At 39.7% G+C, this 25,417-nt stretch overlaps 2 protein-coding genes across 3 annotated transcripts in view; one reads left to right on the top strand and one right to left on the bottom strand.

Annotated features, from left to right (window-relative positions):
- rabl6b (RAB, member RAS oncogene family-like 6b) overlaps nt 1-18,841 on the top strand; it is a 27,896-nt gene extending 9,055 nt beyond the window's left edge. For both annotated transcript variants that reach the window (XM_029638261.2, XM_029638260.2), the window contains 10 exons: nt 7,365-7,505; nt 7,720-7,825; nt 8,203-8,306; nt 8,818-9,233; nt 9,978-10,119; nt 14,615-14,851; nt 15,097-15,403; nt 15,645-15,846; nt 16,132-16,190; nt 16,273-18,841. In XM_029638261.2, coding sequence (XP_029494121.2) covers nt 7,365-7,505; nt 7,720-7,825; nt 8,203-8,306; nt 8,818-9,233; nt 9,978-10,119; nt 14,615-14,851; nt 15,097-15,403; nt 15,645-15,846; nt 16,132-16,190; nt 16,273-16,455 — 1,897 coding nt within the window. In that variant the 3' untranslated portion in view covers nt 16,456-18,841. The remainder of the gene's footprint in view (nt 1-7,364; nt 7,506-7,719; nt 7,826-8,202; nt 8,307-8,817; nt 9,234-9,977; nt 10,120-14,614; nt 14,852-15,096; nt 15,404-15,644; nt 15,847-16,131; nt 16,191-16,272) is intronic.
- si:ch211-102c2.4 (uncharacterized protein LOC568178 homolog) lies at nt 18,441-25,417 on the bottom strand. Its single transcript, XM_065011688.1, has 5 exons — nt 25,285-25,417; nt 21,224-21,505; nt 19,404-19,487; nt 19,258-19,274; nt 18,441-19,151 (listed from the first exon to the last, which is right to left on the bottom strand). Exons 1-5 carry the CDS (start codon nt 25,319-25,321, stop codon nt 19,059-19,061), a joined length of 513 nt encoding a protein of 170 aa, XP_064867760.1. The 5' UTR covers nt 25,322-25,417; the 3' UTR covers nt 18,441-19,058.

Here is a 25,417-nt window from a genome sequence, read left to right as displayed (position 1 = left end):
TCTCAGAAAAACAAGTAATATTAGAACATATTTTGAATACCTCTCAGAAAACCAAATAATAGTCAGGTTATTTGAAAACAAAAACATATGTATTTGTTGGCTGACAAATATTTGATGAAGAACCAAAAATGACAACAGTTGAATTAGTCTAAATATACAGTATGATCATAAGCACATGGTTTAGAGGGCTCTTAGATATGGATCTCAATATAGCATAGAATGAAATACATGAGGGACATGAAATCACCTCAACATTACAGTAGATCACTTTTTGTGATTGTTACAATAGCAACATTGTTATTGTTACAATAGCAACATTGTTATTACATAGTACTGAAAATTGCTTTATAATTACATAATAGTTATTACAAGTGGAATACGGAACAGTCACTATTTCTCTTGTGTACAGTAGTTACAAAAACATCTCATTGCTATGGAAATAAAATAGTATTATGTCAACATACTAATAAAATGTTGCTCCAAAAGTAATTACAATTTTATTACACAGGCACAAGAACAGTTTAATGTTAAGTGTTTATGAGAATGATAACAGTAACACAGTATTGTCAAAAGGAAACAAAATGTCCCAAAACTGCCTTGTTGAATCAACTGCAGCCAAGGTAGGTAGAAAATCATGTTAGTTTGTATTCTGTGTAAACCATTCCTTTAACAACTGTATAGTGTGTATTTTAAACAAGAACACTTCCCCTCAGATAGACAAAGAGGTTCGAAGTTGTTTTTGCTAAGCATCCAACTTTGAATTATTTTCAGGTATTTTAAAATTAATTGCAGCTTTCAACCTTTTCCGTGGCATGTTGAAAGAGTCATAGGGCTCTATTTTTGGCTGGCGTTAAGGCGGCACTTGAGTCAAAAACACGCTCTTTGGCAATTTTGACTCGTAAAAGCCAGCGCTCTGCAATTTTCCAATCCTGGTGCCAGGGTTGGTAATTTACTTGTCTTATATCAGCTCGCTGAGGTGGGAGGGGTGGAAATATTTGAGTTGTGTCCTTAATCCATTTTGGATTCTGGCTGTAACAACGGGGAATTAATCGTTTCTGAAGGCACTGTATATACTGCTTGAATAGTTCCATCTGAACCACTGGCTTAATCCCATTCTTTAACTTTGATTTTTGGTTGAGATGAAGACTTGAATCGAACATATTAATTAGACAAACTGGGGATAAAGACAGACTAAGTCAGTGGCACAGATGGATCTATCCAAATAAAAGATACATCTTCAAATGTTGATATTTAGTTGTGTTGAAAACCAAACACAATTCAACCAGAAATAAACGTTTAAGAATGTGATTAAGCCAGTGGCTCAGATGGAACTATCAAGCAGTGGATACATCTCCTTTAAATGTTGATATTTGTTTGCAATATTACTTTTGTAATACAGTAAATAGCCTTAACTTAAGGATATCTTACAAACTAATGTAACATCCAACTTAAAATGAGTAACACATCCATGGCCACATTTTGAGTTTACTGTAACTATACATTTATGTTTTATGTCATCATATAAAGCATGCATTTCATTTTTTTTCTTTATACTGGACATTATTTTTGTCCAGCTTCTGTGAAAAGTTTGGACTCATTAGGCCACTGCGCAATGCCTATTGAATGAAAGGCGTCAGTGACTGTTGGAAGTCTGTTTAGGAACATGAAGTTATTACAAAATACTGTTTATTGTTTTGTTTTTCCTTTATCATTTTGTTTAAAAAAAATAGCATCTTCCATTTTCATCAGTTGGACCTAACTGTCAAATCGCGGGAATTACAATCGATGTCCTTGGTGTTGAATCCGCTTGTAGCATTGGCTATTTGCCTGTTTGTTTGTTTACCTTTCACATGGCAAAGTCACTAACAGGCCATATCAACAGCGATGGTAGCTGACAATGGTCCCATTGTCCATGGCTCGAACATGCAGTGCATTTTCGAAATGCGAATTCAATGTGTGTAGACGAAGCCAATTACTTAATCAATGTAAAACATTTTAAAAACTAGATTGGCTACATGTTTGTTATAACTAGGTCTGTTGTATGGTTATTGTATACTGGTTAATAGACTTCAATGGATAGGACAAACATCCATGCCTCTTGCCGAATAGCCCTTAGGACTAAGTGTGCACACATTGCCTTACAGTCATGGAACTAGAGATGCGATTTATGACATCATGCTTCTGACCTGATCCTGTTTAGAAAATGTTGTTGTTTTCAAACAGTGATTGTTTTTTATTCAAATTAAACAAAAAACAAACTTAGAAAGATTCACCATCCGCGGGTTTATGGTGAGAATGTATATGGCTCAAATGCTATGCAATTTAGCTCCTATTTCTGCAGAAGTGCAAATATGATCTGTAAGATGGTTCTATGATGTTTATAAAACATTACATTTGGGAGCAGTATAATGGTGAGTGGACATCCCCCCCCTTTCTCTTTATATTGGATCTTTGTCCAAGTCCTATGAAAAGTTTGAATGTGCGTAAAAACCCTCCATAGTCTAAATGGGATTGTCTGTATTATACGCCCACAGGGAGCAATTATGGTGCCCGTAACTGTATTTAGGCATTTTTATTCAAATTTGATTAGAATTATACGCTGTCTTTTTAGGCATTATCAATAGTCTAATGAAGGTAATCAGGGCTCTGTGCAGGCCAATCAAGTTCTTCCACACTGATGTGGACAAACCAATTCTGTATGGACCTCGCTGTGTGCACGGGGCATTGTCATGCTGAAACAGGAAAGGGCCTTCCCCAAACTGTTGCCACAAAGTTGGAAGCACAGAATCATCTAGAATGTCATTGTATGCTGTAGCATTAAGATTTCCCTTCACTGGAATTAAGGGGCCTAACCCGAACCATGAAAAACAGCCCCAGCCCATTATTCCTCCTCCACCAAAATTTAGAGTTGGCACTATGCATTGGGGCAGGTAGCGTTCTCCTGGCATCCGCCAAACCCAGATTTGTCCGTCGGACTGCCAGATAGTGAAGCGTGATTCATCATTCCAGAGAACGCACTTCCACTGCTCCAGAGTCCAATGACATCGAGCTTTACACCACTCCAGGCGACTCTTGGCATTGCGCATGGTGATCTTAGGCTTGTGCCCCACTGCTTGGCCATGGAAACCCATTTCCTGAAGCTCCCAGCGAACAGTTCTTGTGCTGATGTTGTTTCCGGGGGAGGTTTGGAACTCGGTAGTGAGTGTTGCAACCAGACGATTTTTACACGCTTCAGCACTCGGTGGCCCCGTTCTGTGAGCTTGTGTGGCCTACCACTTCCCGGCTGAGCCGTTGTTGCTCCTAGACGTTTCCACTTCACAATAACAGCACTTACAGTTGACCGGAGAAGCTCTAGCAGGGCTGAAATTTGACTTGTTGGGGAGGTGGCATCCTATGACCATTCTACTACCAATGTTTGTCTATGGAGACTGCATCGCTGTGTGTTCGATTTTATACACCTGTCAGCAACAGGTATGGCTGAAATAGCCGAATCCCCTAATTTGAAAGGGTGCCCACATTCTTTTGCATATATAGTGTATTTAGCAAATAAGCAAACAAAAAATCGGACATCTCCGGACCTATAGCACTACCGCCAGAACTAAGATCTACCATTGCGTTAGGCAGTGGTGGGAAAAGTACCCAATCATCATACTTGAGTAAAAGTAAAGATACCTTTTAAAAGAAAATGACTCAAGTAAAAGTGAAAGTCACCCAGTAAAATATTACTTGAGTAAAAGTCTAAAAGTATTTGGTTTTAAATATACTTAAGTATCAAAAGTAAATGTAATTGCTAAAACATACTTAAGTATCAAATGTAAAAGTATAAATCATGTCAAATTCCTTATATTAAGCAAACCAGACAGCACCATTTTCTTCTTTTTTTTCCATTTACGGATAGCCAGAGGCACACTCCAAAACCCAGACATAATTTACAAAGGAAGCATGTATGTTTAGTGAGTCGGACAGATTAGAGGCAGTAGGGATGACCATGGATATTCTTTCTGTGTGTGAATTGGACCATTGTCCGGTCCTGCTAAGCATTCAACATGTAACGAGTACTTTTGGGTGTCAGAGGAAATGTATGTTGTAAAAAGTACATTATTTTCTTTAAGAACGTGGTGAAGTTAAAGTTGTAAAAAAATATAACTAGAAAAGTACAAATACCCAAAATAACTAAAGTAGTATTTTAAAGTATTTTTACTTTAAAAGTATTTTAAACCACTGTCATTAGGTTTGTTAAAATAGAGCCCCATACAGTAGTTGAGGGTCACAACGTATTTATACTTATCTTTACAAAATATCATTGGTTAATTGATTTGACTTGATTTGTATATCTGGGGCAATGAACATTCAGAAACATTTACAAAATGTTCAGATAGAAATGTATTGTGTAGATCAAATGACTGTCAGAATGACAAGCACACACAACCTATACTATTGCAATCTATCTTCAACCTGCAGTTCCAGATTCAGCCCTGCCATTAGTTAAGGCAGCCAATCTAATAGTTTCAGAAAAGTATTCACTTCCTCAGATCTGTATTCAAATATTCGTTTTAAGTAGTTGTTTTCTCAGATCTTTATTCAAATAGTTTTAAAAAGTAATACTTTTTGGGGATCTGTATTCAAATAGTTGCAGTCATCTCCAAAGTAAATATTTATTCACCCAAAGCATATTTAACTATAACTATACTTATCGCTGAGGGGTATCGGGTCTGAGTAGTTACTGAGGTAACTTTCAACTCGGGATAACCGGTTTTACGAAAGTGGCTCACCTTTTAGCCAGGTACATTTCTATGGCAAAGAATTCTTCTGGGGCAGGCTAACTCAGCGCTAACTCCATTTATCTTGAATGAAGTGTCTGAGCCATGAGTTGAGGACCAGTGAAATCACATACCCTCCCTCTTTTTTAATCTTTTTAATTTCACCTTTATTTAACCAGGTATGCCAGTTGAGAACAAGTTCTCATTTACAACTGTGACCTGGCCAAGATAAAGCAAAGCAGTACGACACAAACAAAAACACGGAGTAACACATGGAATAAACAAACGTACAGTCAATAACACAATAGAAAAAAGTATATATACTAGAGGTCGACCGATTATGATTTTTCAATACCGATACCAATTATTGGAGGACCAAAAAAGCCGATACCAATTAATCAGACTATTTTTTAATTTTTTTAAAAATTTTATGACAATTACAACAATACTGAATGAACACTTATTTTAACTTAATATAATACATAAATAAAATCAATTTAGCCTCAAGTAAATAATGAAACATGTTCAATTTGGTTTAAATAATGCAAAAACAAAGTGTTGGAGAAGAAAGTAAAAGTGCAATATGTGCTATGTAAGAAAGCTAATGTTTCAGTTCCTTGCTCAGAACATGAGAACATATGAAAGCTGGTGGTTCCTTTTAACATGAGTCTTCAATATTCCCAGGTAAGAAGTTTTAGGTTGTAGTTATTATAGGACTATTTCCGCTCAGTCAGATACTTAGATACTTGTATGCTTGTATGCTCAGTCAGATTATATGCAACGCAGGACACGCTAGATAATATCTAGTAATATCATCAACCATGTGTAGTTAACTAGTGATTATGATTGATTGTTTTTTATAAAATAAGTTTAATGCTAGCTAGCAACTTGCATTTGCGTAAGAGGCAGTCTCCTTGTGGAGTGCAATGAGAGAGAGGCAGGTCGTTATTGCGTTGGACTAGTTAACTGTAAGGTTGAGCTGACAAGGTGAAAATCTGTCGTTTTGTCCCTGAACGAGGCAGTTAACCCACCGTTCCTAGGCCGTCATTGAAAATAAGAATGTGTTCTTAACTGACATGCCTAGTTAAATAAAGGTATTAAAAAATATATTTAAAAAAATATATTTTTAAATAATCGGCAAATCGGCACCCAAAAATACCGACTTCCGATTTCCGATTGAAAACTTGGAATCGGCCCTAATTAATCGGCCGACCTCTAATATATACAGTGTGTGCAAATGGCGTGAGGAGGTAAGGCATTAAATAAGCCATAGTAGCGAATGATGATGATGTGCAAGTAGAAATACTGGTGTGCAAAAAAACTAAATGGGGATGAGGTATGTAGATTGGATGGGCTATTTACAGATGGGCTGTGTACAGCTGCAGCGATCGGTTAGCTGCTTAGATAGCTCTCTCAAAGATTGTGTTATCACACCCCTCATTTAAGGAAGACGACTGATTTAAAAGGTTTTATTAATAAAATGTTTTTTGTGTGTAAAAAAAAAAGTAATGTTAAAATACCCATCACATGACACTTAATGATAGCATTTGCTTTCCAAACTTAAACCCATAGAAAATGACGGTTCTGATTCAAATCGAGACTAGCGGCGATAGCGTACCCATGCTTTTAACAGTAAAATTGCCAGGTTTAGAGGTTCCAAAACCCTTCAATGGAATATTTGTCTATGGAAGATCCAAAGCTCTTCAATGGATTTATCTCTATGGCCACAACGCAGCAAGCTGTTCCACAGAAGGAGTGATCGAAGTGGGGGAAAGGTGCTCGTGCATTGATAAGCACATCAAAGACGGTATTAACGATACATTATAAAATAAATACGGTACTGTTTAAAGCCTATTCCACATCATAGCCTGCTGAATTTGCAAGAATATTTTTCTTTCATTTTGATTTCGGCACAAATTAAAATCTGGCACTGACTGGTATTGGGTTGACGTTTCAGCATGGTCTCAGTGAAGAGTTCGGTGTTCGACTAGCCATGTGCGACATGCACACGCTGTTACAAGCCTGCTACAGTTAACCGCAGGCAGACGAGCAATATCCACCGTCGTAGTAGGACGAAGCCTGAGCTGGAATGGGAAGCTAACTGAAGCTGGTTAGCTTTAGAAAACCCCCAAGTAGATCTAGCTTGTTTCGTAGTATATACTGCTCTGTTCTGAAAGGTTTCCACTCCATATCATCTTGAAAATGGCGGACATTCAAGAACAGTTTTGGAGACCTCCCCTTCCCCAATTTTGATGTTTTGTTTGTACTGTTATCCTTTGTTTTTATGTTGAAAGACAATATACTTTATAGCAACAACAGCAAAAGTATTGTCCATATCAACATGGAGTACATCCCAAATGGCACCTTAATCCCGACAAAGTGAACTACTTATGACCAGGGCCCATAAGGTTCTGGTACATAGGCAATAAGGTGACATTTGGAACATAGCCATGGTTCAATTAACAAATCAATGAGCTTTGATTAAACAATGTGCATGGGTGGCTATTAACCACTTAGCCCACAGTGGTTGGCTGGCTTCTAACTGCTTAGCTTCAAAAGCAGAACAATGTGAAAAAGTTTTTTATTTTTTTTATGTCATTGCAGGACATTCAACTACATCCTGAGAGAGCTGCCCAAAGTACCCACTCATGTTCCAGTGTGTGTCCTAGGCAACCACAGGGACATGGGTGACCACCGTGTCATTCTACCTGATGACATCCGCCAGGTTATCGCTAATCTGAATAGGTAGTGAATTTAACTCTCTCTGTTTTAGTCTTATTAGGGTTAAACAGTTGTGATAACATTACCAAAATGTCCTGAGTCCTGAAGAAATCCCTGTTGGATTATTCCTGGAATCAGCAGGGAATAAGCACACTTCGGAATTGGGGTAAAGCTACCAGAATTTTGCAATGGTTAATGTGTCCATATACTTGACTGATGGTTTCTATGGTTCTTGCAGACCCATGGGTTCCTCCTATATTCACTACGCTGAAGCCTCTATGAAGAATGGATTTGGTTTGAAATATTTACACAGATTTTTCAACATTCCTTTCCTGCAACTTCAGGTTAGTTCTAGCTTAGACTACATTGTATTGTGATATGTATAGCTTTGCTACTGTCATAACCGTCTTATTTTTAAATATATATATTTTTTAACTAGGCAAGTCAGTTAAGAACAAATTCTTATTTACAATGACTGCCTAGGAACCGTGGGTTAACTGCCTAGTTCAGGGGCAGAACGACAGATTTTTACCTTGTCAGCTCGACGCTCTAACCACTAGGCTACCTGCCTCCCCAATGAATTTCGTGAAGGTCGGGAAAGTCTGATCAGAAATACCACAGGCACACCCTGTGAAAGGGTTTCTTTTTTTCTTTTGAAAGGAGTGTTAGTGCTCTGGTTCATGGTCAGTCATTCCCAGCCACCCCCTGTTGATCTCTACAGAGGGAGACTCTGTTACGGCAGCTCGAGACCAACCAGTTAGACATGGACGCCACTCTGGAGGAGCTCACCGTGCAGCAGGAGACTGAGGATCAAAACTATGAAATGTAATGTGATATTTTGTATGTATCAGTTTGTTTGGCATGTTCAGCGATATTTTCCCTCTGTGTATCAGTTTGTTTGGCATGTTCAGCGATATTTTCCCTCTGTGTATCAGTTTGTTTGGCATGTTCAGCGATATTTTCCCTCTGTGTATCAGTTTGTTTGGCATGTTCAGCGATATTTTCCCTCTGTGTATCAGTTTGTTTGGCATGTTCAGCAATATTTTCCCTCTGTGTATCAGTTTGTTTGGCATGTTCAGCGATATTTTCCCTCTGTGTATCAGTTTGTTTGGCATGTTCAGCGATATTTTCCCTCTGTGTATCAGTTTGTTTGGCATGTTCAGCGATATTTTCCCTCTGTGTATCAGTTTGTTTGGCATGTTCAGCGATATTTTCCCTCTGTGTATCAGTTTGTTTTGATCCTTAACACTTGTAGCCACGTTTTTAGATGTTTCTTGCTTTCTTCCTTCAGCACCGTTTTGCCAGTACTAACAGCACAGCACCCATTGTTTTGCAGTTTCTTGGAGAACATAGAGACCCGCAGTAAAGGCTATGGTTCTCCTGGTCCAGCCAACGGCCGGAGCCCCTCCTCGGGCTCCCAGTCCCCTACCGTTCCTCCAAGCGGGGCCTCCACTGGCAGCTCTAGCCCTGGCACCCCTCATCAGCCAACCATCCCTGCCCAGGTCCCCGGCCTCCAGGCCCCCTCGCCCTCGCCCTCTCCTCCACCTCCTGTACTGGCAGCTGGGATGGTTTCCCCCACAGCTGAGCTTCAATCCCCCACTCTGAGGCAGGCTCAGAGTCCTGAGCATCCTGGACCGTCACCGCTTCCCCCAGCATCAGGCCCTGCCCAGGCCCCGCCTCCTCAGAAACGTGGCTTGATCTCACGCCTCTTTGGCTCCGCCCCGGCCCCAGAGGTGACTGCCACCATGCCAGGTGAGTCTGGTTGGTGCTTCAGTGTTCCGCTACTCCGTTTTAGCAAATAAACACTGCAAAGACGAACGGCTAAAAGCAGCGGGTGGCCGCGGAGTGCTGGCGATCACCTGTATGGTGTGTAAATTCAACATGTAGAATCGTCGGGAAATGAACAAAAAATGATGACCAATGTTCCGGTCAGAGGCGATGTTCCAGTCAGGACGGCCACCCACTGATTTTAATCGTTTGTTGTCTGTTTGTTTTGTCCCATATTTTATCCTAAATGCCCGGATAAGGACTAGACTATGCATGTTATACACGTGTATTAGACCAGAACGTAGTCACAGGATATCTTCATGAATGATTTGTGAAGTGCTTGTAAGGATCACTGCCCTGCCTGCCATTGGAACAACACTTTATATTGAGGGAAGTAAATAATTGATCTTTTAACTCAATAGAGTTAAGAAGGAAGGGTTTAGTTTGCCTATTTGCTCTCTACATCCAGACAGTCACACTTACATGATGCTGTGTTGTTTTCATGTAAACCATCATCATGAGATGAGTAAGGCCTGATACTGTACAATGTCAGTGTAAGTAAGTCTATGCTGTTGAATAATAACAAATGAGGAGTCCCAATTGGCACCCTATTCCCTATATAGTGCAATACTTTTGAACAGGGTCAAAACACACAGTAGTGCACTGAGAAAATAGGTTTTCATTTGGAACACATCAAAGGCTCTTCTGATCACTGCTGTCTGTATTCAGAGCCGGAGCCTGCCCCCGTGTGTCCTGCTAATGTTCAGAGTGTGGATGACTTTGTGCCAGACGAGGGTCTGGATAAAAGCTTCCTGGAGGACAGCCTGCCCTCTAAAGTTAAGGTTCCCCAACCTGCACTGGACAGTGACAGGTAAGTAGTGGTAGAGTAGGGGTTCTTATCCCTGGAAGCCTCTCAAATGGCACCCTATTCACATAGGGTTCTGGTAAAAAATGATTTGTGCACTATATAATAAGGTGACATTTAGAACGTGGTCTGTGTTGCCACGGTTTATTTCCTTCCCTCCTGGAAAACATGCTCTATGTTTACAGCACACTGTACCATCTGGAGCAGGCCATCTGTGGTGAGAGTTTTCAGATGGCTCTATTTATTCAATGCTTCCATTGAATAAATTGTGGAAAGAGAGGATTTAAGAATTGCAAACAATGTTTCATTTAATAGATAGTTGTTATTTTATACGTTCTAGGGGGTAGAACCAAAGAGTATTCCAGCATTCTCTAATTTTCGTAGAATTTAATCTGACGTTTCTACTGAAATTCCTTCTTTTGTGTCATCTTGTATTAAAGTACCATATAAAGTGCCTTGCAAAAGTATTCATCCCCCTAGGTGTTTTTCCTATTTTGTTAGGAAATTACAACCTGTAATTTAAATGGATTTTTATTTGTATTTCATGTAATGAACATATACAAAATAATCCAAACTGGTGAAGTGAAATTAAGAAAATTACTTATTTCAAAGAATTGTGGTGCGTGCATATGTATTCACCCCCTTTGCTGTGAAGCCCCTAAATAAGATCTGGTGCAACCAATTACCTTCAGAAGTCACAAAATTTGTGAAATAAAGTCCACCTGTGTGCAATCTGTGTCACATGATCTGTCACATGATCGCAGTATGTATACTGTTCTGAAAGGCCCCAGAGTCTGCAACACCACCAAGCAAGCAGCACCATGAAGACCAAGGAGCTCTCCAAACAGGTCAGGGACAAAGTTGTGGAGAAGTACAGATCAGGGTTGGGTTATAAAAAAAAATAAGAGAAACTTTGAACATCCCACCATTAAATCCATTACTAGAAAATGGAAAGAATATGGCACAACAACAAACCTGCCAAGAGCGGGCCGCCCACCAAAACTTATGGACCAGGCAAGGAGGGCATTAATCAGAGGCAACAAAGAGACCAAAGATAACCCTGAATGAGCTACAAAGCTCCACAGCGGAGATTGGAGTATCTGTCCATTGGACCAGTTTAAGCCGTACACTTCACAGAGCTGGGCTTTACGGAAGAGTGGCCAGAAAAAAAGCTATTGCTTAATGAAAAAAATAAGCAAACACTTTTGATGTTTGCCAAAAGGCATGTGGGAGACTCCCCAAACATATGGAAGAAGGTACTCTGGTCAGATGAGACTAAAATTGAGCTTTTTGGCCATCAAGGAAAACGCTATGTCTGGCGCAAACCCAACACCTCTCATCACCCCGAGAACATCATCCCCACAGTGAAGCATGGTGGTGGCAGCATCATGCTGTGGGTATGTTTTTCATCGGCAGTGACTGGGAAACTGGTCAGAATTGAAGGAATGATGGATAGTGCTAAATACAGGGAAATTCTTGAGGGAAACCTGTTTCAGTCTTCCAGAGATTTGAGACTGGGACGGAGGTTCACCTTCCAGCAGGACAATAGCCCTAAGCATACTGCTAAAGCAACACGTGAGTGGTTTAAGGAGAAACATTTAAATGTCTTGGAATGGCCTAGTCAAAGCCCAGACCTCAATCTAATTGAGAATCTGTGGTATGATTTAAAGATTAATGTACACCAGCAGAATCCATTCAACTTGAAGGAGCTAGAGAAGTTTTGCCTTGAAGAATGGGCAAAAATCCCAGTGGCTAGATGTGCCAAGCTTATAGAGACATACCCCAAGAGACTTGCAGCTGTAATTTCTGCAAAAGGTGGCTGTAACAAAATATTGATATTGGGAGGGTGAATAGTTATGCACGCTCAAGTATTATGTTTTTTTTTGTCTTCTTGTTTGTTTCACAATAAAAAATATTTTGCATCTTCAAAGTGGTAGGCATGTTGTGTAAATCAAATGTTACAAACCTACAAAAAAATAAATGTAATTCCAGGTTGTAATGCAACAAAATTGGAAAAATGCCAAGGGGGTGAATACTTTCGCAAGCCACTGTGTGTATATATATATATATACACTGCTCAAAAAAAATAAAACTCCACTACCTGAGGCGGCAGGGTAGCCTAGTGGTTAGAGTGTTGGAAGAAACCCCCGAGCTGACAAGGTACAAAATCTGTCGTTCTGCCCCTGAACAGGCAGTTAACCCACTGTTCCTAGGCCATCATTGAAAATAAGAATTTGTTCTTAACTGACTTGCCTACTTAAATAAAGGTAAAATAAACACTTCTGTGAAATCAAACTGTCCACTTAGGAAGCTGGAATATGCTGCATATACCCTGACTCTGCTTGCATGAAAAGTGACACAATTTCCCTACTTAAAAGAAATTCATGTTAGCAGGCAATATTAACTAAATATGCAGGTTTAAAAATATATACTTGTGTATTGATTTTAAGAAAGGCATTGATGTTTATGGTTAGGTACACATTGGTGCAATGACAGTGCTTTTTGTGAATGCACTTGTTAAATCACCCATTTGGCGAAGTAGGCTGTGATTCAATGACAAATTAACAGGCACTGCATCGATTATATGCAACATAGATAAACTAGTAATATCATCAACCATGTGTAGTTAACTAGTGATTATGTTAAGAATATTTTTTTTTATAAGATAAGTTTAATGCTAGCTAGCACCTTACCTTGGCTCCTTGCGGCACTCTCATAACAGGTAGTCAGCCTGCCACGCAGTCTCCTCGTGGAGTGCAATGTAATCTGCCATAATCTGTGTACAAAAAAGCCGATTACCGATTGTTAATAAAACTTGGCATCGACCCAGTTTGGGACTCCACAAGGAGACTGCGTGGCAGGTTGACTACCTGTTATGCACACAGTTGAAGTCGGAAGTTTACATACACCTTAGCCAAATACATTTAAACTCAGTTTTCACAATTCCTGACATTTAATCCTAGTAAAAATTCCCTGTCTTAGGTCAGTTAGGATCACCACTTAGAGAGAATGATTTATTTCAGCTTGTATTTCTTTCATCACATTCCCAGTGGGTCAGAAGTTTACAAACACTCAATTAGTATTTGGTAGAATTGCCTTTAAATGGTTTAACTTGGGTCAAATGTTTCGGGTAGCCTTCCACAAGCTTCCCACAATAAGTTGGGTGAATTTTGGCCCATTCCTCCTGACAGAGCTGGTGTAATTACGTCAGGTTTGTAGGCCTCCTTGCTCGCACGTGCTTTTTCAGTTCTGCCCACAACTTTTCTATGGGATTGAGGTCAGGGCTTTGTGATGGCCACTCCAATACCTTGACTTTGTTGTCCTTAAGCCATTTTGCCACAACTTTGGAAGTATGCTTGGGGTCATTGTCCATTTGGAAGACCCATTTGCGACCAAGCTTCCTAACTTCCTGACTGATGTCTTGAGATGTTGCTTCAATATATCCACATAATTTTCCATCCTCATGATGCCATCTATTTTGTGAAGTGCACCAGTCCCTCCTGCAACAAAGCACCCCCACAACATAATGCTGCCACCTCCGTGCTTCGCGGTTGGGATGGTGTTCTTCGGCATGCACGCCTCCCCCTTTTTCCTCCAAACATATCGATGTTCATTATGGCCAAATAGTTCTATTTTTGTTTCATCAGACCAGAGGCCATTTCTCCAAAAAGTATGATCTTTGTCCCCATGTGCAGTTGCAAACCATAGTCTTTCTTTTTTATGGCGGTTTTGGAGCAGTGGCTTCTTCCTTGCTGAGCTGGCTTTCAGGTGTTGTCCTGAAAGGACATGTTTTACTGTTTTACTGTGGATATAGATACTTTTGTACCTGTTTCCTCCAGCATCTTCACAAGGTCCTTTGCTGTTCTTCTGGGATTGATTTGCACTTTTCGCACCAAAGTACGTTCATCTCTCTCCGTCCCATGGTGTTTATACTTGCGTACTATTGATTGTACAGATGAATGTGGTACCTTCAGGTGTTTAGAAATTGCTCCCAAGGATGAACCAGACTTGTGGAGGTCTACAATTGTTTTTCTGAGGTCTTGGCTGATTTCCTTTGATTTTCCCATGAAGTCAAGCAAAGAGGCACTGAGTTTGAAGGTAGGCCTTGAAATACATCCTCAGGTATACATCCAATTGACTCAAATTATGTCAATTAGCCTATCAGAAGCTTCTAAAGCCATGACATAATTTTCTGGAATTTTCCAAGCTTTTTAAATGCACAACTTAGTGTATGTTAACATCTGACCGACTGGAATTGTGATATAGTTAATTACAAGTGGAATAATCTGTCTGCAAACACTTGTTGGAAAAATAACTTGTGTCATGCACAATGTAGTGGAGTGGTTGAAAAATTAGTTTTAATGACTCCAACCTAAGTGTATGTAAACTTCCGACTTCTGTGTATATGTATATATGTGTGTGTACACAGTGTATATGTGTATATATGTATATACAGTGTTATTATATTTACTATATGTATTATTATTATCATATATTACAGTGATGGAGAGGACAGAGGGAACCCCATGGTGGCAGGTTATATGGATGAGCTGGACCCAGATGACAAGGAGCCCCCGCTGCCCCTGCCCAACACCCCAGGCCTTCTCACCAGTAAAGACTTCACTATGTCTAGTGATGAGGAGGAGGTGGAAGCACAGCCTCCACCAATATCACCACCAGTACCTGCTGTCACTCAGGATGAACACCTTGACCTTGACAGTGATTCAGAGCTGAAAAAGTAAGCCTCTTATATCCAGCATATCCGTTAATGTACTGTAGTCTTATCAGGAGTAAACCATTTCAATTTAAGTAACTTTTGTTACATTTAGAATTATATAAGCTCTTATCTATTTCTTTGTTTTTCTTGTCATCTGTTTATAGATGTTTATAAACTAATTTCTATTGTATACATTATTAGATGACTCTTGTCATCAAGAGTAAAACATTTCTGTTTTTAAGTGATGTTTTTGTACTCTGTTTTAGACCGTGCACTGAGTCCATAATGCCCCGTGCCATGGAGCCCCATGCTCCGGAGCCTTTGGCACATGCTGTCCAACTCTTGGAGAACACTGTCCCTCAGGTGGCTGAGCCCATCACCCTCACCCTAACCTCTGCACCTGCAGTAGCCCTGGAGCAGCCAGGCCTACCCAGAGGGAAAAAGGGAGGAACCCCTGGGGTGGACTCGGACTCTGACCCAGGGGCACCTGTTGCTGAGCAGATGCTCTCCTTCGTGATGGATGATCTTGACTTTGAGTCTGAGGAGGAGGCAGTCATCCAGAAGATAACTAAGGTGGCTAGGTCAAAAGGATGTTATTTAGAGTTGTAGGTTACAAGTCATCATAGTTAGATTGAGTAGTCAACCTATTGAAATTACTTTCCTCGTAAAATATGTAGTGCTGAATTTGTGAAATATCCAATACATTTTCGATAAATTATTTGATGGGCCTTTTTGGTTCGGATGCATGGTTACAATGTATATTAGCATTTGTAATAGTTTGGACTTCATTATTTCCCTCTGCATCCATCCACAGGAGGTTTTCCCAGTCAGGGATGAAGTACTGTCTGATCTGGAGCTGTCAGATGACATCCCTCCAGCCACGCTGATCCCAGAGCCTCTGAAGCCCACACCGGTCCTGAAGCCCTCCTTTCAGAGCAATAATGAGACAGACCTGTTTGGCTTGGGCATTACGGAGGAAGCCACCAAAGCCAAGGACAGCAGTGAGGACCTAGAAGGCAAGTCCACTACCACAAATCTATAGAGAACAGGGACGTATTCATTAGTGCATACTGTATTTCAAAGTTTAGCAATGTAAAATGAAAACAATTGTTTATTTTTGGACACGAGTTTAGATAGTCCTTCTCTGTTTAAATCAGTTTTCTTCGGTTTGGCATCTAGTGAATACAACCATAGAATAGTATCCTAGCACATGACAGAGAACTGTACCAAAGTGTATCACATTATAAAACAAAATTACATTGTATTCATTAATTTCTCAAATTCTATTAATTGCTTTTCAGAGAAGGAAAGCAAACACTCCGCAAAAGAAAAGAAGAAAAAGAAGAAGAAAAGCAAAGAGGTAAGGGAGTGGATGACTTTTCATATGGCTGTCGTGTTTATACAGCATAGTAGACATACGTTTTAAAAACCTTTTATCTTAGGAGGATGAGAAGAGCAGCAAGAAGAAGCATAAAAAGGACAAGAAAAAGGAGACCGGAACAGAAGATGACAAAGAGAGGAAAAAGAAGAAATCTCGGACCAAGAAAATGGATGACTTGGAGGATTTCTTGGCTGGAGGGGAGGGGTCAGCAAATAGAGAGGGCGGAGACTATGAAGAACTCTAGATCCCAAGTCATCCTTATTTTTGGACCTTGACCCTATAGAGATGCGGAACCCAAGTTGTCATTTGAAACTTGTTTGGTTCCTAGAACCAGATTAATTTGTGCACAAGCAGCATCCACAAGCCATACCCATGGTTCATGGTCACCCATTCCCAGGCAAAAATCTAGACTCCGCTGGGGCTGTATGATGCGTTAATAATACTTCCCATGAGCACTATCACACATTGTCTTTGAATGTGAAGAGAAACTAGGTAGAAGATACAATCTTGTTACCATTAACCTTTGAGGAGAAACAGGAAGGAGATGACTGACACTCACTGTGGTGTGATACAATCTATATGATCACTACTGGGTATGATAATTAGTAGAGCCACTAAGGAAAGATTTGACTTTTTTTTATTTTCAGACGTTTAACTTAAAATGTGTGTTTGCTTACTATTTTATTTTAACTTTTTAAATGATGCTCTCCTGAAGTGAACCACTCCAAATGGGCTTGGCAGGGCTAACGTTTTTGTCTGAATGTCCTCTATTTGGTGTAAGAATTGCTTGAGAGCATATTCCTGTAAAGTGATGGTTGCTTGACAGTGTTGATATTACATAGTGGAGGATATACATGCTTGATGGTCATATTTCACATATTGAAGATTGTCCTCTTACTTTGATCCACTGGTTTTGTTTCTCCGACTCAGTGATGTAATGGTTGTTGTAAGTTTTGCTACTTTAATTTACTTTCAATTTTTGACAATGTACTATTTCACTCCATTTGATAATTTACTCCCCTCCACTCCCACAATGGAACAGGTTCCCCAATGCACCATTTTACAGTGACTGTAGTTTTCAGTTTGTCTGCATCCCAAATTCGCACCTTATTCCCTATGCACAATATATATATATATATATAAGGAATAGGGTGCTATTTGGGATGTAGCCTTTGTTACCTTTTCTACCGCCTCAGTACACATTTCAGTGTGTTTTAATTAGATGCCTTAAAAGGAAGTGACATACAACACACGTACATGTCTGCAATCCTTATCAACCATGTGTCAAGTGTTCTTACGGGAAGTCAAGGCTGCAATGCATCAGAACTGACAGGTTGTAGCTTCAGACAGATGTGATATGTCTGGTGCCTTCTAGTGGTGAACTGTAATGTTATGTCACTCTGAAATGGATCATATACTGTCTTTTTTTGTTTGTTGCAGAAGCCAGTACCAACATCTTGGCAGCACACTACACAATATATGTAAACATTTGCTTTTAGATAATAATCTTGATTTATGTTGTTATGGGACTCATACCAGTTTAGAAATGAATGATTGCTAAAGTCATAAACTGCTTACACAATAAGGTAACTTAAATAATGAACTGCTAGTATATATATATATATTCTTAATCTTTTGCTGCATTCCAAGGCTCCTACTGTTCTTGTGTTAACTTTACATAACCGTTATCATGTCTGTCTCATGAGGTTCCATGAACTTTACCTGTGCTTCAGATGTCCATTTGAAATACAATTACTTGCAATAGCTGTAGTTCTTGGAGATATTTCAATGGCAGCCTACTAACATTGAATGCAGCTATTTTTGGACTGAAACCTGTCGACAACTATCGTGCTTCATTAATACGACTCTCCTATGGTATTTATTTATCATGGTCATATTTTCCTGACGAGAAAATACAAATGGGATTGATTAATGCGTACGATGTGGTTGATTGTCATCTGGTTTGACTTAAACATATGGTTTATATTGCCCGTTCCCAATGTATACATACATATGTCCCATGTGTTAGTGTGCTAAAGCAGGTTGACTAGTTGCATCACCAAAATTAGTATGTAATTGCATCACTGCAGATGAAAGCAGTCATTGAAATCTGTTTACATTGCAACGATACCATGCTATTCTGTAATGATGACAGACACCCATCAATTTAATTAAAAGCAGCATGAATTCATATCAGACAAGAAAATAAATGCAGGTGGTATTCGGGAATGATATACAGTACATGAAGCTTTTATTTCGACAATGTTACAAGGTATGTTTATTAACTGACGAGACAGACTTTTAGATGTATTATATTCTTGTCACGTTAGATTACATTCGTTGGTTTAAAATGTCAAAATGTATCTTTCAAAATATGAAACTATGCATTAATCTAAAGTACTGCTGCATTGTCTGTCTATTGTTGTCATTTAATGGGTGGTTTATGAGGCAAAAATAATGCTAAGAGCAAATTTCCAATTGGCGCATGAGGCTTATGTTGTACAATAAGAAAATAATGTATAGAAAGGTCGATTGATATTTATTTTCATCCCATGAAATGTTTCCATATTTTCACTGGATGTGAACCTGTGTTTGGCTCGTCCTAATAAATGCAAACGTATTTCTTCACAGATGGCATTTACCTTTTTTTTCCATTATGAAAATCGTGAAAGCTACGACAAACTATTGGTTTAGATTCTTTTCACTTAGCTCTTGGAGGACTAATACCTTTTCTTGAGGTACAGTACTTCAGTTTGTGTAACTGTAAAAAGCTGTAATGGCCGTCTCGTTTTGTAGCATAGAATTGAAAGCCCCTTTAGCATTTGGTGTGTCCTTTGGCAATGTCCATCATTCCAGCTCAGTTCTCTCTTCTTCAGTATGTGGATTATTTTTTGCCAGATCTGAGATCATAGTGATGTTCATGTATACTCCCATCTCCTTCTGAATTAAGAAATACCAGGTGTATGTTATAGCTGTTGAATAACAGTAGCTACATGGCAATTGCTATTCTGTTTCAGGAATTAAATGTTTTAATGTCATACTTTACCTTGTTTTGGTCTTTTCCTGTTGTTTGGAGAGAAAGCGTTGAAGTTAGTTACTTAAAATGTTATGGACCAGTATTTGTCAATGGAAGAGCAGTACTTTATGGATGCATTTGGGCTCATTGCATGATTGGAGGTTGTAAGGACTTACTTTTTAAGTAACAGTAGGAAAAGATGATCGCCATGGGGAGCAGAGGCATCAGAATCCAGCGAAGAATGTCCCAAACGTAGGAACCTGAGGCCGACGCGAGTAGAGGAGATACAAATTAAGTCAAAAGTTCTCTACAGTGCATTCGGAAAGTATTCAGACCACATGACCCTTTTTCCACATTTTGTTACGTTACAGACTTATTCCAAAAATTGATTAAATAAAACATTTTCCTCATCAATCAAAGTGAAAACAGGTTTTTAGAAATGTTATTTAAAAAAGTATTCAGACCCTTTGCTATGAGACTCGAAATTGAGCTCAGGTGCATCCGTTTTCCATTGATCATCCTTGAGATGTTTTCAACTTCATTGGAGTCCACCTGTGGTAAATTACATTGATTGGACATGATTTGGAAAGGCACACACCTGTCTATATAAGGTCCCACAGTTGACAGTGCAAGTCCGAGCAAAAACCAAGCCATGAGGTCGAAGGAATTATTCGTAGAGCTCCGAGACAGGATTGTGTCGAGCCACAGATCTGAGGAAGGGTACTAAACAATGTCTGCAGCATTGAAGGTCCCCAAGAACACAGTGGCCTCCATCGTTCTTAAATGGAAGAAGTTAGGAACCACCCAGACTCTTCCTAAAGCTGGCCGCCCAGCCAATAAGGAGGAGAAGGGCCTTGTTCAGGGAGGTGACCAAGAACCCGATGGTCACTCTGACAGACCTCCAGAGTTCCTCTGTGGAGATGGGAGAAACTTCCAGAAGGACAACCATATCTGCAGCACTCCACCAATCGGGCCTTTATGGTAGAGTGGCCAGACGGAAGCCACTCCTCAGTAAAAGGCACATGACAGCCCGCTTGGTGTTTGCCAAAAGACACCTAAAGGACTCAAGACACCTAGAGAAACAAGATTATCTGGTCTGATGAAACCAAGATTGAACTCTTTGGCCTGAATGCCAAGCGCCACGTCTGGAGGAAACCTGGCACCATCCCTACGGTGAAGCATGGTGGTGGCAGCATAATGCTGTGGCAATGTTTTTTAGCGGTAGGGACTGGGAGACTAGTCAGGATCAAGGGAAAAATGAACGGAGCGATGAACACCTGGGCGACGGTTCACCTTCCAACAGGACAATGACCCTAAGCACACAGCCAAGTCATCTCAGGAGTGGCTACGGAACAGGTCTCTGAATGTCCTTGAGTGGCCCAGCCAGAGCCCGGACTTGAACCCGCTCGAACATCTCTGGAGAGACCTGAAAATAGCTGTGCAGCGACGCTCCTCATCCAACCTGACAGAGCTGGAGAGGATCTTCAAATAAGAATGTGAGAAACTCTCAAAATACAGGTGTACCAAGCTTGTGGCGTCATACCCAAGAAGACTCAAGACTGTAATCGCTGCCCAAGGTGCTTCAACAAAGTACTGAGTAAAGGCTCTGAATACTTATTTAAATGTGATATTTCCGTTTTTTTTATTTAATAAATTTTCAAAAATTTAGAAACCTGGTTTTGCTTTGTCATTATGGGGTATTGTGTTGATTGGTGAAAGAAAAAATGTGGAAAAAGTCAAAGGGTCTGAATACTTTCCGAAGGCACTGTCTACATAGAAAAATCAGAGAGGACCATTTACAGCAGAGCACATGTAATCCAAGACCTTGTGATGGACTGAGGTTGGATAGCAATTAAGCTAGCAGGCCTATCAGTGTCGGTACCTGAGGCTACATTTCAGGGTTCTCGCTTCTTCACTCATGGTTACTTTGACTTACATCAAGACATCATCTGGCGATGTCTGTCTGCGCACAGTCAAGAACAAGTATCACACTTACTGCTGTAGAAGTACTCCTCAGCCAGTTTGATGATGGTTTTATTCCTGCTCAGCACACCGCACCAATACATTCCCTCTCCCTGGGCCAGGCCCAGGACATCCACAATGAAGGAGTCAACACCCTGAGTCACCTTCAGCCTTCCTGCATCCAAAGACCGGCTCTCCCTGCTGAAGCTGAAGCCTGAACAGCACTGTGGGGACGTCTCCTTACACCACACCCTGGGGAGGTCCTCGTCCTTTAGATCATAAGGACAGGTCAGTCTCTGCACACCATCACATATGCCTGTGAAATATAATTATAGATTAATATTATAAAACGTAGACTCATATTAGAAAAATCCGAATACCTACACTCCCCTCCATGTGTACTGTATTTGGACAGTGAAGCTAAAATAATAAATTTGTCTCTATACTCCAGCATTTTGGATTTTTGATTAAATGTTTCATATGAAGTGACAGTAAAGAATGTCATCTTTAATTTTAGGGTATTTTTATACGTGTATTTTTGACCATTTAGAGATGAAAACACTATCTAGTCCACCCATGCGAAGACAAAATTAATGTATAGTGTATTAAAGTAGTTAAAAGTCTAGTATTTGTTCCAATATCCTAGCACACAATGACTACATCAAGCTTGTGACTCACACTCATTGGATGCATTTGCAGTGTGTTTTGGTTTGTGTTTCTTATATTTTTCTTGTCCAATAGGAAATTAATGGTAAATAATGACTTGAGTAATTTTATTTCTGGGAGTAGATAAGGTGTTTCTAAATAGTTTTAAGTTAATCCTGATAATGCCACGATTGAGGAAAATCATGAATAAATCATGATTATTGATAAAGTTACAGAGGGGTAAATCAATTTGAATTCAATCACTTTTTGACAGCAACCCTTTTTGTTTTGAATGAAACCTTCCATATATATACACATGTATGTATATGTGTGTAACCGTTATATAACTAGGCAAGTCAGTTAAAAGCAAATTCTTATTTACAATGACGGCCTACCCCAGCCAAACCCTAACCCGGACAATGCTGGGCCAATTGTGCGCCGCCCTATGGGACTCCCAATCACGGCCAGTTGTGATACAGTCTAGAATCATACCAGGGTCTGTAGTGAAGCTTCTAGCACTGAGATGCAGTGCTTTAGACCACTGCGCCACTCGGGAGCCCGAATGCAAGGTGCCATATTTGTCCATTTATAGAAGTGTTTGGAAAGTGGACTTGAATACCAAAACATTTTTGGAGCAGAATTTTTTTACCTGAATGCCAAAACATTCAAGAGATAAAGGTGCTCATAATGTACTTATTTTCCATACCTCACCATACCATGAGACATCCATGTTTTCATCACTGGAAATGACAAACCGTTGAGATTTATATACTTTAAAAGATTACAAACAGGGTTGTCACACTAATTTAATTATTTCTTTAAAGTTTTTTTAATAGAAAATTATTTAAAATGCATAAATTCCACATCAACATATACATATTCGCATATGTTGTAGCTTAGACCCAATTTTATATTATCGTAGGTTTTTGTATTGTGTCTGCCATCAGTTGAGACACAACATGCTTTTGAATACAGAGTGGGTGTCCTTTCAATCATAGAAATAGCTGGTAAGGTAATAGCTTGACCACTATTAGTGAATTTGTCCAAATACTTGTGACATATGAAACATTTGATCTCAAATCCAAAATTCTGGAGTGTAGGGCAACATTTGAAAATGTTACTTCACTGTCCAAATACATACAGAGGGGAGTGTATATGATATGTTGATGAAAGAATTCCACTGACCAACCTAAACGTTACATACAATACATGACCAAGAGTATGTGGATAACTGCTCGTCGAACATCTCATTCTAAAATCATGGACATTCATATGGAGTTGGTCCCCCCTTTACTGCAATAACAGCCTCCACTCTTCTGGGAAGGCTTTACACTAGATGTTGGAACATTGTAGCGGGGACTTGCTTCCATTCAGCCACAAGTGCATTAGTGAGGTTGGGCAATTAGGCCTGGCTCGCAGTCGGCGCTCCAATTCATCCTAAGTTGTTAGATGGGGTTGAGGTCAGGGCTCTGTGCAGGCTAGTTAAGTTCTTCCACACCGATCTCGACAAACCATTTCTGTATGGGCCTTGCCTTGTGCATGGGGCATTGTCATGCTGAAACAGGACATGGCCTTCACGAAACTGTTGCCACAAAGTTGGAAGCACAGAATTGTCTAGAATGTCATTGTATGCTGTAGCGTTAATATTTCCCTTCACTGCAACTAAGGGGCCTAGCCCAAACCATGAAGAACAGCCCCAGACCATTATTCCACCTCCACCAAACTTTACAGTTATCACTATGCATTCGGGCAGATAGCGTTCTCCAGGCATCCGCCAAACCCAGATTCGTCTGTCGGACTGCCAGATGGTGAAGCGTGATTCATCACTCCAGAGAACGCGTTTCCACTGCTTCAGAGTCCAATGGTGGCGAGCTTTACACCACTGTAGCCGACGCATGGCATTGCGCATGGTGATCTTAGGCTTGTGTGCGGCTGCTCAGCCATGGAAACCCATTTCATGAAGCTCCCGACGAACAGTTTTTATGCTGATGTTGCTGCCAGAGGCAGTTTGGAACTCGGGAGTGAGTGCACTTCAGCACATGGTGGTCCTGTTCTGTGAGCTTGTGTGGCCTACCACTTTGTGGCTGAGCCGATGTTGCTCCTAGTCATTTCCACTTCACAATAACAGCACTTACAGTGGACCAGGGCAGCTCTAGTAGGGCATACTTGTTGGAAAGGTGGCATTCTATGACAGTGCCACATTTAAAGTCACTGAGCTCTTCAGTAAGGCCATTATTCTGCCAATGTTTGTCTATGGAGATTGCATGGTTGAGTGCTCAATTTTATACACCTGTCAGCGACGGGTGTGGCTGAAATACCCAAAGCCACTCATTTGAAGGGTTGTCCACATACCTTTGTATATATAGTGAATCTATCAAGACAAAAGTTCCCAGAAAAGTTTTTAATTTCCTGTCTCAAATATCACTATGTAGCACGTGTCAAGCGCAGAGAATTTTTTGTACAATATATCTTGTTATTCAGCCCAAATTCTTTCATGAAGTAAAATATTGAATTGTTCTTTGAATCATTTGGAGTAAATTACACTGACAATTTAATCTATGATTTTCTCATCTCCATTTTGCAGTGGTGGAAAAAGTATCCAATTTTCATACTTGAGTAAAAGTAAAGATACCTTAAGAGAAAATGACTCAAGTAAATCATATTTACCCAGTAAAACCCTACTTGAGTAAGTCTAAAAGTATTTGGTTTTAAATATACTTAAGTAAGTATAAATAATTTCAAATGACTTATATTGAGCAAACCAGACCGCACCATTTTCTTGTTTTTTTTTAATTTACGGATAGCCAAGGGCATGCTGCAACCCAACATAATTTACAAATGAAGCATGTATTTAGTGAGTCTGCCAGATCAGAGGCAGTAGGGATAACCAGCGATGTTCTCTTGATAATTGTTGGAATTAGACCATTTTCCTATCCTGCTAAGCATTCAAAATTTAAATTTTGGGTGTCAGGAAAATGTATGGAGTAAAAAGTACGTCATTTTCTTTAGGAATGTAGTGAAGTAAAAGTATAAAGTTGTAAAAAATATAAATAGTAAAGTACAGATACCCCAAAAAACGACCTAAGTAGTACTTTCAAGTATTTTTACTTAAGTACTTTACATCACCGCCATTTTGACAGATGAGTTGTAACTTTGTAACAAACACTCACAAAGAATTGTGAATACTATGAAATGTATATATTATGAAATGTTTTGACTTGACTCATTCCATTATTGAAAATCAGTTCAGTCAAATCAATAATCCCTCTGTAATCCATGTTTTTGTTGCTATGCCTTCATTTAGTTTACATTACTGAAAATGTCCATTTGAACTCCATCATTGGTCAGATTAAAGATGGCAATATGCAAAATAAATACATAGTCATAAGCTATTTACTATGAAGTGCAGGCAACATACAAATGTACATGGCACACAGATGTGGTCCTTACCAGCAAGCCAGAAAACCAATGTAGTCAGTAGAAGCATTTTTGTTGCTGAATGTTTCTGGAGTCAAAATATGAAGTAAAACACAGAAGAAAGTATGTCAGGCTCTGCTATGGAAGATGTCAGGAAATGGCCAAC

This window comes from Oncorhynchus nerka, linkage group LG27 (assembly GCF_034236695.1).
Source record: "Oncorhynchus nerka isolate Pitt River linkage group LG27, Oner_Uvic_2.0, whole genome shotgun sequence".
Taxonomy (NCBI): domain Eukaryota; kingdom Metazoa; phylum Chordata; class Actinopteri; order Salmoniformes; family Salmonidae; genus Oncorhynchus; species Oncorhynchus nerka.
Note: the sequence above shows the minus strand (reverse complement) of the source record. Positions and strands in the feature narration are given on the sequence as shown.

What these genes read in the sequence shown, in the direction of transcription:
- si:ch211-102c2.4 (XM_065011688.1), bottom strand. Translation starts at nt 25,321, where the DNA reads ATGCTTCTACTGACTACATTGGTTTTCTGGCTTGCTG. An exon ending in ATTGGTTTTCTGGCTTGCTG is followed by an intron (nt 21,506 to 25,284) that starts GTAAGGACCACA and finishes TATATTTCACAG; the next exon opens with GCATATGTGATGGTGTGCAG. An exon ending in TGAGGAGTACTTCTACAGCA is followed by an intron (nt 19,488 to 21,223) that starts GTAAGTGTGATA and finishes CGTCGGCCTCAG; the next exon opens with GTTCCTACGTTTGGGACATT.